Below are 15,182 nucleotides of genomic sequence, written 5' to 3' on the forward strand. Positions count from 1 at the left end.
AGGATCAGCTTAGCACACCTGGTGGACCACGCTTTATGCAGTCAGATGCTGTGGCAGGAAACAGAAGGCCTCTTGTGAGATCTCAGTAGCATCACAGTGTGTTAGCCAGAACATGGGCAAACCCCTGGGGTGTTAAAATTGGAAAGGAAGGGGTGAGTCTGATCTTTACCAAAGAACGGATCTTTTATAACAGTATTTGAGAATTAATTCAGTGGCCATCTGATGGCATCTTGCCCAGCATCAAGGAAACACCGAATTGTCTTGAGTCTAACAATTCTCTTTTACTGCCCTTGCTTAGCCAGTATTTCCGGAAGCACCACCTCTCTGGAAAGATAGCAAGTCAGTTACCATGCCAAGTCTACCTTCTTCTGTTTACCTTGACTAGCAGCAGATTGTTTAGCTTGTGAGCCAGATCAGAGAGAGCAGGCCCAGGGGACTCACAAGTCTGATGAGGGCACGTTACCAAAACCTTTGCCTGCCACTTACAGAGAATCAAGCAAGGTTGGACAATGCCCTGGGATTTTGAAGCCTGAAGTGGAGTTGGCTCTGTTTATGATGGCCACTGGAGCGGCCTGGCATCTTTACCACCAGTGCGTGTGGGGCATTCTGAGGACCGTGCTCCAGGGGTTATTTTAGGGATGTAGACTCAGTTTTTTTTTTTTTTTGGAGACGGAGTCTCGCTCTGTCATGCAGGCTGGGTTGCAGTGGTACGATCTCGGCTCATTGCAGCCTCTGCCTCCCGAGTTCAAGCGATTCTCCTGCCTCAGCCTCCCGAGTAGCTGGGACTGCAGGAGCCTGTCACCACGCTTGACTAATTTTTGTATTTTTAGTAGGGATGGGGTTTCACCATATTGGCCAGGCTGGTCTTGAACTCCTGACCTTGTGATCCACCCACCTTGGTCTCCCAGAGTGCTGGGTTTATAGGTGTGAGCCACTGTGCCCAGCCAGACTCTGCTTTTTCATGGAGACCCCAGTGTACTTCCCTGTACCCAGAGAAGAGAGGCCCAGTAATCCTGGCATGCCATCCACCCGCCCAATTTTTTTTTTTTGAGACCGAGTCTCGCTCTGTCGCCCAGGCTGGAATGCAGTGGCAGTGATCTCTGCTCACTGCAAGCTCCACCTCCCGGGTTCACACCATTCTCCTGCCTCAGCCTCCCGAGTAGCTGTGACCACAGGCGCCCACTACCACGCCCGGCTAATTTTTTTGTATTTTTAGTAGAGGTGGGGTTTCACCATGTTAGCTAAGATGGTCTCAATCTCCTGTCCTCATGATCCGCCCGCCTCAGCCTCCCAAAGTGCTGGAATTACAGGTGTGAGCCACCGCACCCAGCCCTGTTTTGTTTGTTTGTGTGTTTGTTTGTTTTTTGGAGACGGAGTCTCGGAGTCTCGCTCTGTCGCTAGGCTGGAGTGCAGTGGTGCGATCTTGGCTCACTGCAAGCTCCGCCTCCTGGATTCACACCATTCTCCTGCCTCAGCCTCCCGAGTAGAGTAGCTGGGACTACAGGCGCCCGCCACCATGCCAGGCTAATTTTTTTGTATTTTTAGTGGAGACAGGGTTTGACCCTGTTGGCCAGGATGGACACAATCTCTTGACCTCGTGATCCGCCCGCCTCGGCCTCCCAAAGTGCTGGGATTACAGGCGTGAGCCACTATGCCCAGCCGCCCCCCCCATTTTTTTATTTTTATTTGAGGCAGAGTCTCGCTGTGTCGCCCAGGCTGGAGTGCAGTGGCACGATCTCGGCTCACTGCAAGCTCCGCCTCCCGGGTTCACGCCATTCTCCTGCCTGAGCCTCCTGAGTAGCTGGGACTACAGGCGCCCACCACCACGCCTGGCTAATTTTTTGTATTTTTTTTTAGTAGAGACGGGGTTTCATCATGTTAGCCAGGATGGTCTCGATCTCCTGACCTTGTGATCCACTGCCTCAGCCTCCCAAAGTGAGCCACCGCTCAAAGACATGAGCCACTGCGCCCAGCCCACCCACCCTCTTCTTTAACCTTCCTCACTGGTTACACGTTTAGTTGAAAGCTATCCTGAGATTTTATGTCTTCATTGTTGATAAAGAAATGTACCAAAAGCAGCCAGGCACAGTGGCTCACGCCTGTAATCCCAGCACTTTGGGAGGCCGAGGCAGGCAGATCATTTAAGGTCAGTTTGAGACCAGCCTGGCCAATGTGGTGAAACCCTGTCTCTACTAAAAATACAAAAATTCGCCAGGTGTGGTGGCGCATGCCTGTAGTCCTGCTACTTGGGAAGCTGAGGCACAAGAATTGCTTGAACTTGGGAGGCGGAGGTTGCAGTGAGCCGAGACTGTGCCACTGCACTCCCGCCTGGGCGACAGAGTGAGACTCCGTCTGGGTGAGGTTTTTCCCAACTCTAATTACATCATTCATTTAGCACCTCTGCATTAATGCAGTGCCTGTTAGAGCCTGAGGCAGCACTGATCAGGATAATGATGAGAATGTTCCATATCTGTGCTGGTCAATACAGTTGTCACTAGCTTCATATAGCAACTGTACACTTGGAATTTGGTTAGAGCAACAGAAGAACTGAATTTTATTTTAATTATTTTATTTTATTTATGTTATGTTATTTTATGTATTTTTTAGAGACAGAGTCTTACCCTGTCGAGCAGGCTGGTGTGCAGTGGCAGGACTTTGGCTCACTGCAGCCTCCGCCTCCCAGGTTCAAATGATTCTCCTGCCTCGGCCCCCTGAGTAGCTGGGATTACAGGTGCGTGCCACCACACCTGGCTAATTTTTGTATTTTTAGTAGAGATGGGGTTTCACCACATTGGCCAGGCTGGTCTCCAACTCCTGACCTCAAGTAATCCACCTACCTCAGCCTCCCAAAGTGCTGGGATTACAGGTGTGAGTCACCACGCCCGGCCTGAATTTTATTTAATGTATGTATGTATGTATGTATGTATGTATGTATGTATGTATGTATTTATTTATTTATTTATTTTGAGGTGGAGTCTTGCTCTGTCACCCAGGCTGGAGTGCAGTGGCATGATTTTGGCTCACTGCAAGCTCTGCCTGCTGGGTTCACGTCATTCTCCTGCCTCAGCCTCCCGAGTAGCTGTGACTACAGGCGCCTGCCACCACGCCTGGCTAATTTTTTTGTATTTTTAGTAGAGAGAGGGTTTCACTGTGTGTTAGGCAGGATGGTCTCGATCTCCTGACCTCGTGATCTGCCTGCCTTGGCCTCCCACAGTGCTGGGATTACAGGCGTGAGCCACCACACCTGGCCTGTATTTTATTTTTTGAGACAGAGTCTCATTCTGTCACCCAGGCTGGAATGCAGTGGTGCAATCATGGCTCACTGCAGCCTCGACCTCTGGAGCTCAAGTGATCCTCTCACTTCAGCCTCCCAAGTACCTGAGACTACAGGCACCCATCACCACACCTGGCTAATTTTTAAGTGTTCTGTAGAGATGGGGTGTCACTATGTTGCCCGGGCTGGTCTCAAACTCCTAGGCTCAAGCAATCCTCCCACATCAGCTTCTTAAACCGCTGGAATTACAGGCCAGCATGCGCTACTGCGCTAACCAGAATTGAATTTTAAATGTTACTCAGTTTTAATTAACTTAAAGCCAGGTGCAGTGCCTCATACCTGTAATCCCAGCACTTTGGGAGGCCAAGGTGGAAAGATTGCTTGGGCCAGGAGTTTGAGACCAGCCTGGGCAACAAAGTGAGACTCTGTCTCTAAAAAATAAAAATAGGCCGGGCGTGGTGGCTCACGCGTGTAATCCAGCACTTTGGGAGGCCGAGGCAGGTGGATCACTTAACGGCAGTACAAGACCAGCCTGGCCAAAATGGTGAAACCCCATTTCTACTAAAAATAAAAAAATTAGCTGTGCATGGTGTCGGGCACCTGTAATTCCAGCTACATTGAAGGCTGATACAGGAGGATCACTGGAACCCGGGAGGCAGAGGTTGCAGTGAGCCGAGATAGCGCCACTGCACTCCAGCCTGGGCGACAGAGCGAGACTCAGTCTCTAAATAAATAAATAAATAAAATTAGCCAGACATGGTGGTATATGCCAATAGTCCCAACTACTGGGGAGGCTGAGGTGGGAGGATCACTTGAGCCTAGGAGGTTGAAGATACAGTGAACTGTTGATTGCACCACTGCACTCCAGCCTGGGCAACAGGCACCCTGTCTCAAAAAAAAAAAAAAGTTTTAATTAAATTTAAATAGCCAAATAGGGATAGTGAGACTACTGTATAGGACAGCACAGATTTAGACCATTGTTTTTAAAAACTTTCTGAGTGGGCAAAAAGTACATTTTGCATCACAACCCAATACACACATATGTATATATTTTTTAAATGAAAACATTTCATGAATGATGCTCTTACTAAGTGTGATGTACTCTATTTTCTGTTCCCTTTTTTTTTTTCTTTAGTGCTGGCTAAGATTCCCTAAATTGGTTTCATGACATACAGATTGTGACCATAGTTAGCAAACCACCAGTAGAGGTAGTGGGGCTCACAGGGATGTCACTGGCCCGTGACCAAGAAAACTGAGAAGAGATGTCTTTGGAGTGTCCCCTCTCCTAGCACTCGGGCTTGGCACCTCTGCTGGCCTTCTTGTGACCTCTGGGAGCCAGGCGGGGAAGCTGCTCTGAGCTAGCCAGGGATGCTGAAGGGCCAGCTCAGTAGCCAGCAGCCCAACCTCTGTGCCCACTGGTGGGCAGACAGTCCATCAGCAGTGATGTGATCCAGAGAGACGGCTGCAGTGGCAGGGAAGAACCAGGCTTTGGCACTAGCCTCGCCTTGGGCCCCTCGATGAAGCCGAGGTTGGGCCCTGCCTCACAGTGCACGTGTGGAGAGAGGCAGCCAGCCTTGTTTGGGGTGTGGCACACAGCAGGTGCTCACCAAATGGCCCTTCCCCTTCTCTGTGAATGGGTGGTTTCTTATTTGCACCAAGTGACCTGGCTGCAGCTCCCCCATCAGGAGCCCTGCTTTGGCCAGCCCTATTATATTCCACCAGCATCCACTGTATATGGCACGTGGTAGATACTCAATTTTTTTTTTTTTTAAAAGAGATAGGATTTCACAATGTTGCCCAGGCTGGCTTTGAACTCCTGGGCTCAAGCAATTCTCCCACCCCACCCTCTTGAGTAGCTGGGACTACAGGCATCTGGCTTCAATTTATATTTGTTCAGTGCATTAATACATACTTTTAAAATGTTAATGTGGCCGGGCGTGGTGGCTCATGCCTGTAATCCCAGTGCTTTGGGAGCCGAGGCAGATGGATCACGAGGTTAGGAGTTCGAGACCAGCCTGGCCAACATGGTGAAACTTCGTTTCTACTAGAAAAAATACAAAAGTTAGCTGGGCGTGGTGGTATGTGCCTGTAATCCCAGCTACTCAGAAGGTTGAGGCAGGAGAATCGCTTGAACCGGGAGGTGGAGGTTGCAGTGAGCCAAGATCACGCCACTGCACTCCAGCCTGGCAACAGAGCAAGATTCCGTTAAAAAAAAAAAAAAAAAAAAAATTAATGTAATTTAGTTAACGTTTCATATATAGTGTATAATATAATATATTCACATTGGCTCAAAATTCAAAAAAGAGTATTAATGAATGAAAAATCTCCCCAACCCTCTCACTTTGGAAAAGAGTTGGGCATTATTTTGTATAGCTAGATATTCATATTATAGACTTCCTCTTAGGTATCTTAGAGAAACTTATACATGTGTACACTTATAAAAGTGTTCATAATAACACTGTTCTTAATAGCCCCAAACTGGAAACAACCCATTGGCATTAGAACTAAAGTATGAGGCTGGGCGTGGTGGCTCACGCCTGTAATCCCAGCACTTTGGGAGGCTGAGGCAGGCTGATCACTTGAGGTCAGGAGTTCAAGACCAGCCTGACCAATGTGGTGAAACCCCATCTCTACTAAAAATACAAAAATTAGCTGGGTGTCTTGGTGGGCACCTGTAATCCCAGCTACTCAGGAGGCTGAGGCATGAGAGTCATTGGAACTTGGGAGGCGGAGGTTGCAGTGAGCTGAGGTCATGCCACTGTACTCCAGCTTGGGTGACAGAGCAAGACCCTGTCTCAAAAAAAAAAAAAAAAAGAATTAGAATATGAAATATTTATAATGAAAAACAGACCATGTCCAGTGATTTAAAAAAATTAATCTGGCTGGCCCAGTGGCTCACACCTGTGATCCCAGCACTTTGGGAGGCAGAGGTGGAAGGATCGCTTGATCCCAGGAGTTTGAGACCAGCCTGAGCAACATAAGGAGACCTCCGTCTCGACAAAAAAAACAAAAATAAAAATGGCTGGGATTGATGGTACACGTTTTTGTCCCAGCTACACAGGAGGCTGAGTTGGAAGGATCACTTGAGTCCAGGAGGGCGAGGCTGCAGTGAACCGTGATCACCATCACTGCACTCCAGCCTGGGTGACAGAGTGAGACCCTATCTCAAAAAATAAAGGCCGGGCACGGTGGCTCATGCCTGTAATCCCAGCACTTGGGAGGCTGAGGAGGGTGGATCATGAGGTCAAGAGATCGAGACCATCCTGGCCAACATGGTGAAACCCCGTCTCTACTGAAAATACAAAAATTAGCTAGGCATGGTAGTGCGCGCCTGTCATCCCAGCTACTTGGGAGGCTGAGGCAGGAAAATCACTTGAACCCAGCGGGGCGGAGGTTGCAGTGAGCTGAGATCGCACCACTGCCCTCCAGCGTGGGTGAAAAGAGCGAGACTCGGTCTCAAAACAAACAAACAAACAAAAGAATCTTACAATGTTAAGTGAAAAAAAAATTCCAGGCACAGAAGAGTATACATTTTGTGTGCTTCCAGTTTTAATCTGGCTCTAAAACAGGCAAAATGGAATCATATTATCTAGGAACAATGTTGTAAGTGGTAAACTACAAAGAACAAGAAAGAAATTATCACAAAAGTCAGGGTAGTGGTTACTACTTGAAGGGAGGGAGAACATATGGTTGGGAAGGAACCCTTGAGTGCTAGCATTGTTGGATTGTGTTTTTTTTTTCACAGTTAAAAAAATGTAAGCCAGAAGTTTTCTTACCTTTGTACCTTCTAGCCTCTAGTTCCCTTCCTTGGAGGCAGCCAGTCATATGGGTCTATATGCCTTAATGCATACACATGTGTGTGTGCACACACAGACACACACGCTATATATATATATATATATATATATTTTTTTTTTTTTTTTAATAGACAGGGTCTCACTATGTTGCCCAGACTGGTCACAAACTCCTGCGCTTAAGCAGTCCTCCTGCCTCAGCCTCACAAAGTGCTGGGATTACAGGCATGAGCCACCATGCCCGGCCTACACACACATATTTTTAACACAACTAGTAGAAAAGATAGATTTTTGAAGTAAAATGAAAAAGAAACAACCCATAAAGATATCATCTAAGATCAGGCATGGTGCCACTCACCTGAAATCCCAGTGCTTTGGGAAGCTAAGGCAGGAGGATCGCTTGAGGTTAGATATTTGAGACCTTCCTGGGCAACGTAGCTAGACACCGTCTCTATCAAAGAAATACATATATATATATTTTTGAGATGGAGTTTTGCTCTTATTGCCCAGGCTGGAATGCAATGGCGCAATCTCGGCTCACCACAACCTCTGCCTCCTGGGTTCAAGCGATTCTCCTGCCTCAGACTCCCCAGTAGCTGGGATTATAGGCATGTGCCACCACGCCCAGCTAATTTTTGTATTTTTAGTAGAGCTGGGTTTATCCGTGTTGGTCAGGCTGGTCTCGAACTCCCAATCTCAGGTGATCCGCCTGCCTTGGTAAAGAATTTTTTTTTTTAAATTAAAAAGTAAGCTGGGGGCCGGGTGCAGTGGCTCACGCCTGTAATCCCAGCACTTTGGAAGGCCGAGGCGGGTGGATCACAAGGTCAGGAGATCAAGACCATCCTGGCTAACATGGTGAAACCTCGTCTCTACTAAAAATACAAAAAAATTAGCTGGGCCTAGTGGCAGGCACCTGTAGTCCCAGCTACTCGGGAGGCTGAGGCAGGAGAATGGCGTGAACCCGGGAGGCGGAGCTTGGAGTGAGCCGAGATCGCGCCACTGCACTCCAGCCTGGGCAACAGAGCGAGACTCCGTCTCAAAAAAAAAAAAAAAAAGTAAGCTGGGCATGGTGATGCACAGCTATAGTCCTAGCTACTTGGAAGGCTGAGGTGGGAGGATTGCTTGAGCCCAGGAGTTTAGAGGCTGCAGTGAGCTGTGATCGTGTCACTGCACTCTAGCCTGGGTGACAGAGCGAGACCCTGTCACTTGAAAATAAAAAATATCAGCTATGATTTCTGCCCACTTATTTTTCACTGGACAAGTGGTTACTATGTATGTGCCCTTAGGCCCATGTGCCACTCACTTAATCTGGCACTTGCTGTGTGTCAGCATGGTGTCAGGCACTTTAGTGTGCTTAATTCAGTCTTCTAACAACCCAGGAAGGCAGGTACTGTTATTATCCCCATTTTACAGAGAAGGAAGCTGAGGCTGTTGTGCTTCTGGGCTTCCTACGCAGCACACCAATAGCGTTGAAACCCTACCAAAGGTTGTGTTGAGGGTGGTCACCTAGACGCCTAGTCCTGGGCTGCTCTAACAGGCCCCTTTATCTCTCCAGGTGGCCCTGTGCACCCAGGTAGCCCTGGGCATGGAGCACCTGTCCAACAACCGCTTTGTGCATAAGGACTTGGCTGCACGTAACTGCCTGGTCAGTGCCCAGAGACAAGTGAAGGTGTCTGCCCTGGGCCTCAGCAAGGATGTGTACAACAGGTAGAAGGGCATGCATGGGGTGGGGGCTCCCCATTTTTTCCCAGAGGGTGAGGGGCAGAGGACAGATAGTCTAGGGGGTGTGGGAAAGGGTTTAGTGCCTGCTTAGTCCAAAGCTGGAGGGCCTGGGATAGGGAAGAGCTTTCTCATTCTTTTTCCAAGGGTGTAGCAGGCTTCCCACCCAGTGCACACTCTTGGTGGTTGTAAAATGTCTCTAGTGATTAAATAAATAAATAAATAAATAAACCTTTTTTAAAAAATAGGCAAATTTGATAAGGATTTATTTATAATCTATTTATATGGCTCTCTCTGTAACTTCCTGAATTCAGTCATTATTATTTTGAAGTCTGAGACTTATGCCTCAGCACCCATGCCAGAGCTTGCTCTAGACAGCCTACGTGGGCTCCGCAGTGCTGCCAGGAACATCCCCTTGAGTCCCCCTGGTTCCAGGTCACCCCCATTTGTCTGACTGTAGCTGTAGTGAGGATTGGTTTATCACTAATAAAGCTCTTTCCATTTAACAGTTCTTAATTTTTACATTTTTACAACCAATATAGAAAGTATGTATGACTATTAACTTTTCTGTTAACATTTAGGCAAAGTTTGATTCTTAATGGAAATTTTTTAACCATCAAACCCCCCCGTGTGGTTACCTCCAGATTTTGTCTAGCGTACTCCCGTGCTCAGCACGCGTGTGACCAATTTCTTGATGTCTGTATGTAGAAAGGCTGGGCCCCGGCTTGGGGATGTGTTCCAGATGCGGGGATGAGGGTGCGGCGCCAGGCCACGCTCCCACCCCACCTCACCCCTGGGTTGCTTCTCTTCTGCAGTGAGTACTACCACTTCCGCCAGGCCTGGGTGCCGCTGCGCTGGATGTCCCCTGAGGCCATCCTGGAGGGTGACTTCTCTACCAAGTCTGATGTCTGGGCCTTCGGTGTGCTGATGTGGGAAGTGTTTACACATGGAGAGATGCCCCACGGTGGGCAGGCAGATGATGAAGTACTGGCAGGTAGGCAGCCTTGCTGCTAGGAGATGATTCCAGATAGGCCCCAGAGGGGGCCTGCTCAGGGCCCCAGGGCCGGTTCAGCCTACCTCCCCTCCGAGGGCTGCTACTGAGCAGGCACACAGATACCACCATTCTGGTTGTTAAAATACTGCAATACTCTTTTTTTCTTTTGAGACAGAGTGTTGCCCTGTTGCCCAGGCTGGAGTGCAGTGGCGCGATCTCCGCTCACTGCAACTTCTGCCTCCCGGGTTCAAGCGATTCTCCTGCCCCAGACTCCCTAGTAACTGGGATTACAGGCACGCGCTTCCATGCCCCGGCTAATTTTTGTATTTTTAGTAGAGACGGGGTCGGGGGGGCTTCACCATGTTGGTAAGGCTGGTCTCAAACTCCTGACCTCGTGATCCACCCGCCTTGGCCTCCCAAAGTGCTGGGATTACAGGCATGAGCCACCACGCCTGGCCGAAAATACTGCAATATTTTTATATTGGTTGGTAAATAGCCTTTGCCCCCAGTGCCCACTACAGCCGCTCTGACGCCTGTCTGCCGGCCCACTTCAGCTCCTATGCATGGACCCCGTCCTACCAGCCAGAGTGAGTGGGGCCAGGGGAGTCATCTTTTTCCGTTGCGGGGACCCACCTGCCGCTGGCCAGCATTGCCCCAGAGGCATCCTTGGGTGGCTGCTTGTATAAACTGCAAGCTCCACAAAGTGTTGAACAAGTTGTTGAATGTTTTGGCCAACACTGCACCTGCTGTCTTCCCTACAGATTTGCAGGCTGGGAAGGCTAGACTTCCTCAGCCAGAGGGCTGCCCTTCCAAGCTCTATCGGCTGATGCAGCACTGCTGGGCCCCCAGCCCCAAGGACCGGCCCTCCTTCAGCGAGATTGCCAGCGCCCTGGGAGACAGCCCCGTGGACAGCAAGCCGTGAGGAGGGAGCCCGCTCAGGATGGCCTGGGCAGGGGAGGACATCTCTAGAGGGGAGCTCACAGCATGATGGGCAAGATCCCTGTCCTCCTGGGCCCTGAGGCCCCTGCCCTAATGCAGCAGGCATTGCTGAGGTCTGAGCAGGGCCTGGCCTTTCCTCCTCTTCCTCACCCTCACCCTTGGGAGGCTGACTTGGACCCAAACTGGGCGACTAGGGTTTTGAGCTGGGCAGTTTTCCCTGCCACCTCTTCCTCTATCAGGGACAGTGTGGGTGCCACAGGTAACCCCAATTTCTGGCCTTCAACTTCTCCCCTTGACCGGGTCCAACTCTGCCACTCATCTGCCAACTTTGCCTGGGGAGGGCTAGGCTTGGGATGAGCTGGGTTTGTGGGGAGTTCCTTAGTATTCTCAAGTTCTGGGCACACAGGGTTAATGAGTCTCTTGGCCCACTGGTCCCACTTGGGGGTCTAGACCAAGATTATAGAGGACACAGCAAGTGAGTCCTCCCCACTCTGGGCTTGTGCACACCGACCCAGACCCATGTCTTCCCCATCCTTCTCTCCTTTCCTCATCCTAAGTGCCTGGCAGATGAAGGAGTTTTCAGGAGCTTTTGACACTATATAACCCGCCCTTTTTGTATGCACCACGGGCGGCTTTTATATGTAATTGCAGCGTGGGGTGGGTGGGCATGAGAGGTAGGGGTGGCCCCTGGAGGAGATGAGGAGGGTGGGCCATCCTTACCCCACACTTTTATTGTTGTTGTTTTTTGTTCGTTTTTTTTTGTTTGTTTGTTTGTTTTTGTTTTTACACTCGCTGCTCTCAATAAATAAGCCTTTTTTACAACCTGTTTCTGAGATTCATTCCCTGCTCTTGCTCGTGTAAGATGTTCCTTCTTACCCCACTGATCAGAAAGGGCCGTGTGCAGGCTGGGTGCAGTGGCTCATGCCTGTAATGCCAGCACTTTGGGAGGCTGAGGCCAGTGGATCACCTGAGGTCAGGAGTTCGAGACCAGCCTGGCCAAAAAGGCAAAACCCCTGTCTCTACTGAAAATATAAAAATTAGCTGGGCATGGTGGCAGGTGCCTGTAATCCCAGCTACTTGGGAGGCTGAGGCAGGAGAATCGCTTGAACCCAGGAGGCGTAGGTTGCAGTGAACCGAGATCACACCACTGCACTCCAGCCTGGGCGACAGCAAGACTGTCTCAAAAAAAGAGAAAAAATAAAGGGCTGTATCCCTTCATGGAGTCTGGTGGGGCTTGGACAAGATGAACCGGTGGATATTGGTTCTATCCAGTTTGCAGGGCAGGTGAGCATGCAGGCATGAAGGAGGCAAGATCACCTGTTGTCTGTGCAACCCTATGCTGCCCTCTGACTGTCACCTAGACGGGCCTAATCCTTGTGCTCAGATGGGGAGGGTAGAAGTGTGAAGGGGAGCAAGTTAGAGTAGGATTGGAGAAGGAGTTAGTGACAGACTCAGGTCTCTGAGTCCTTTCAAGACCCTAGGAGGGAAGTGAAGTAGGTAGAACCAAGCAGAGAGACGGTGCTTAATGCCTGGATCTTGTGTCCTCACCTGTCCTCTGCCTCATTCCAGTAACTTCAGCCTGGTTCACCATCCAAAAGAAATGAGTCCTGAACTCCAAAACTGCTCTAGTTCCTTTACTCCTCACCAAACTTCTGAATAATAAAAATAACAGCAGGCCAGACATGGTGGTTCACACCTGTAATCCTAATACTTTGGGAGACTGAGGCAGGAAGATCACTTGGGCCCAGGAGTTTGAGACCAGCCTGGCCAACATAGTGAGACCCTGTCTCTACAAAAAATTTAAAAATTAGCCAGGTGTGGTGACATGCACTTGTAGTCCTAACTACTGAGGAGGCTGAGGCAGGAAGATCACATGAGCCCAGAAGTTTGAGATGGCAGTGAGCTATGATCACAACACTGCACTCCAGCCTGGGCGATCAAGTGAGACCCTGTCTCAAAAAAATAAAAAAAACAGGCCGGCTGGGCACGGTGGTTCACTCCTGTAATCCCAGCACTTTGGGACTCGAGGTGGGTGGATCACGAGGTCAGGAGTTCGAGACCAGCCTGGCCAATATGGTGAAACCCTGTCTCTACTAAAAATACAAAAGTTAGCTGGGCATGGTGGTGCACACCTGTAGTCCTAGTTGCTTGGGAGTCTGAGGCGGGAGAATTGGTTGAACCCGGGAGGCGGAGGTTGCAGTGAGCCAAGATTGCACCACTACACTCCAGCCTGGGTGACAGAGCAAGACTGTCTCAAAAAATAATAATAATAACAGGCCACAGGCACAGTGGCTCACGCCTATAATCTCAGCACTTTAAAAGGCTGAGGTGACAGAAATGCCTGGGCAATGTGGCTAGACTCCACCTCTACAAAAAAAATTAAAACTTAGCTGGGTGTAGGGCCGGGCACAATGACTCACACCTGTAATCCCAGCACTTTGGGAGGCCGAGGTGGGTGGATCACCAGGTCAAGAGATAGAGACCATCCTGGCTAACACGGTGAAACCCCGTCTCTACTAAAAATACAAAAAAATAGCTGGGCGTGGTGGTGGGCGCCTGTAGTGCCAGCTACTTGGGAGGCTGAGGCAGGAGAATGGCGTGAACCCGGGGGGCAGAGCTTGCAGTGAGCTGAGATAGCGCCACTGCACTCCAGCCTGGATGACAGAGCGAGGCTCTGTCTCAAAAAAAAAAAAAAAAAAAAGACCATCCTGGTCAACATGGTCTCTACTGAAAAGAAAATACAAAATTTAGCTGGGCATGGAGGCACGCACCTGTAGTCCCAGCTACTCAGGAGGCTGAGGCAGGAGAATCGCTTGAACCTGGGAGGCGGAAGTTACAATGAACCGAGATCGTGCCACTGTACTCCAGCCTGGAGACAGAGCGAGACTCCGTCTCAAAACAAACAAACAAAAAAATTAGCTGGGTGTACTGGGGTGTGCCCATGGTCTCAGCTATTCTGGAGGCTGAGGAGGGAGGATCTCTTGAACCCAGGAGGTTCTCACCACTGCACTCCAGGCTGGGTGACAGAGCAAGACCCTGTCTCAAAAAAAAAAAAAAAAAGAAAAAAAAGAAAAAAGCTAATGTTTTTTGAAGACTTGCTCTGCACTAATCACTTAATATGCATTATGTCATTTAATCTCTGCAACTACTCTGTTAGCCAGATGAGATTATTTCCATTTCACAGATTAGGAAACTGAGTCTCAAGGGAAGTCAGGTAGTTTGCCCATGGTTACACAGATAGTAAGTGAGCCATAGTCACTGGTATATACCATGCATTACATCCTTCAGATGTGTTGAAGGGAAAATTTTTCTAGAGCAGTGTTTTTCAAACTCTGGGTTGCAACCAGCATTAAAAAAGAAAAAAAGGGAAAAAAAGAAACATAATAGGCACTATCAGAGTACATTGTATCCTTTAAGTGTAATTGTTGTTTTACAAAATTTTGTTATATTTGCTGCATATATATATATATAGGATAGTGTGTTAGTTTACTGTTGGGTGGTGATACTGCATAGTAATCCCAAATCTTACTAGCAGACAAGATTTTTTTCTGACTCATGTATCTGCAGGTTGGTGAGAGTTGACTGATTTTGGCTGTGCTTGGTGCCAGGCTGGAGGTCTGGCTTAGGTCTAGTCTGCTGGCACCCAGAGGATGTTCTTATGCAGTGGCAGAGTGCAAGAGGTCAAGCCAAACTGTGAAAGCACATTTCAAACCACAAGTCTGAGCTGGCACCATGGCGTGTGCCTATAGTCCCAGCTACTTGGGAGGCTGAGGCAGGAAGTTCGCTTTAAGCCCATGAGTTTGAGGCTGTCGTGTGCAATGATTGTGCCTGTGAATAGCCACTACACTCACTCCAACCTGGGCAAAATAGACCCCATCTCTTACACACACACACACACACACACACACACACACACGTCTATTAACATTTTATTGGCCAAAGCAAGTCACACAGTAAAACCCAACATCAGCACCAGTAGGACATACTGCAAAGTCACATGGCAAGGATGTTGATGTACAATTCCAACAGAGGGTGTGAAGAGTTGGGAGCAATAATCTAACTGACCATAGGTTGCAATGTAAAAATGATATCTGACTGTGGGTTGCACCCAGAAATATTTGAAAGGCACTGCTCTGGGAAGTCATTAATCACTAAATCCTCTTTTAACTCTTGTTCTTCCTTGAGCATTCCATAGTGGCTAACATTGTTGGCCATATCTTCCTCTTCAGAGACTCTCTTCCCTCCCTCCCCCTTTTTTTTTTGAGACTATCTCTCTCTGTCACCCAGGCTGGAGTGCAGTGGCACAATCGCAGCTCGCTGCAAGCTCTGCCTCCCAGGTTCACGCCATTCTCCTGCCTCAGCCTCCCAAGTAGCTGGGACTATAGGCGCCCGCCACCATGCCCAGCTAATTTTTTATACTTTTAGTAGAGGCGGGGTTTCACGGTGTTAGCCAGGATGGTCT

General features: G+C 49.0%; 1 protein-coding gene across 1 annotated transcript in view; it reads left to right on the plus strand.

Annotated features, from left to right (window-relative positions):
- Window positions 1-11,542, plus strand: part of PTK7 (protein tyrosine kinase 7 (inactive)) — an 83,958-nt gene extending 72,416 nt beyond the window's left edge. Inside the window, exons 18-20 of the mRNA XM_032141688.2 lie at window positions 8,624-8,775; window positions 9,603-9,781; window positions 10,543-11,542. Of these exons, the coding sequence (XP_031997579.1) occupies window positions 8,624-8,775; window positions 9,603-9,781; window positions 10,543-10,703 (492 nt within the window). The 3' untranslated portion in view covers window positions 10,704-11,542. The remainder of the gene's footprint in view (window positions 1-8,623; window positions 8,776-9,602; window positions 9,782-10,542) is intronic.
- The last annotated feature ends 3,640 nt before the right edge of the window (window positions 11,543-15,182 follow it).

The sequence above is a fragment of the Hylobates moloch genome, unplaced genomic scaffold, assembly GCF_009828535.3.
Source record: "Hylobates moloch isolate HMO894 unplaced genomic scaffold, HMol_V3 SCAFFOLD_20, whole genome shotgun sequence".
Classification (NCBI taxonomy): domain Eukaryota; kingdom Metazoa; phylum Chordata; class Mammalia; order Primates; family Hylobatidae; genus Hylobates; species Hylobates moloch.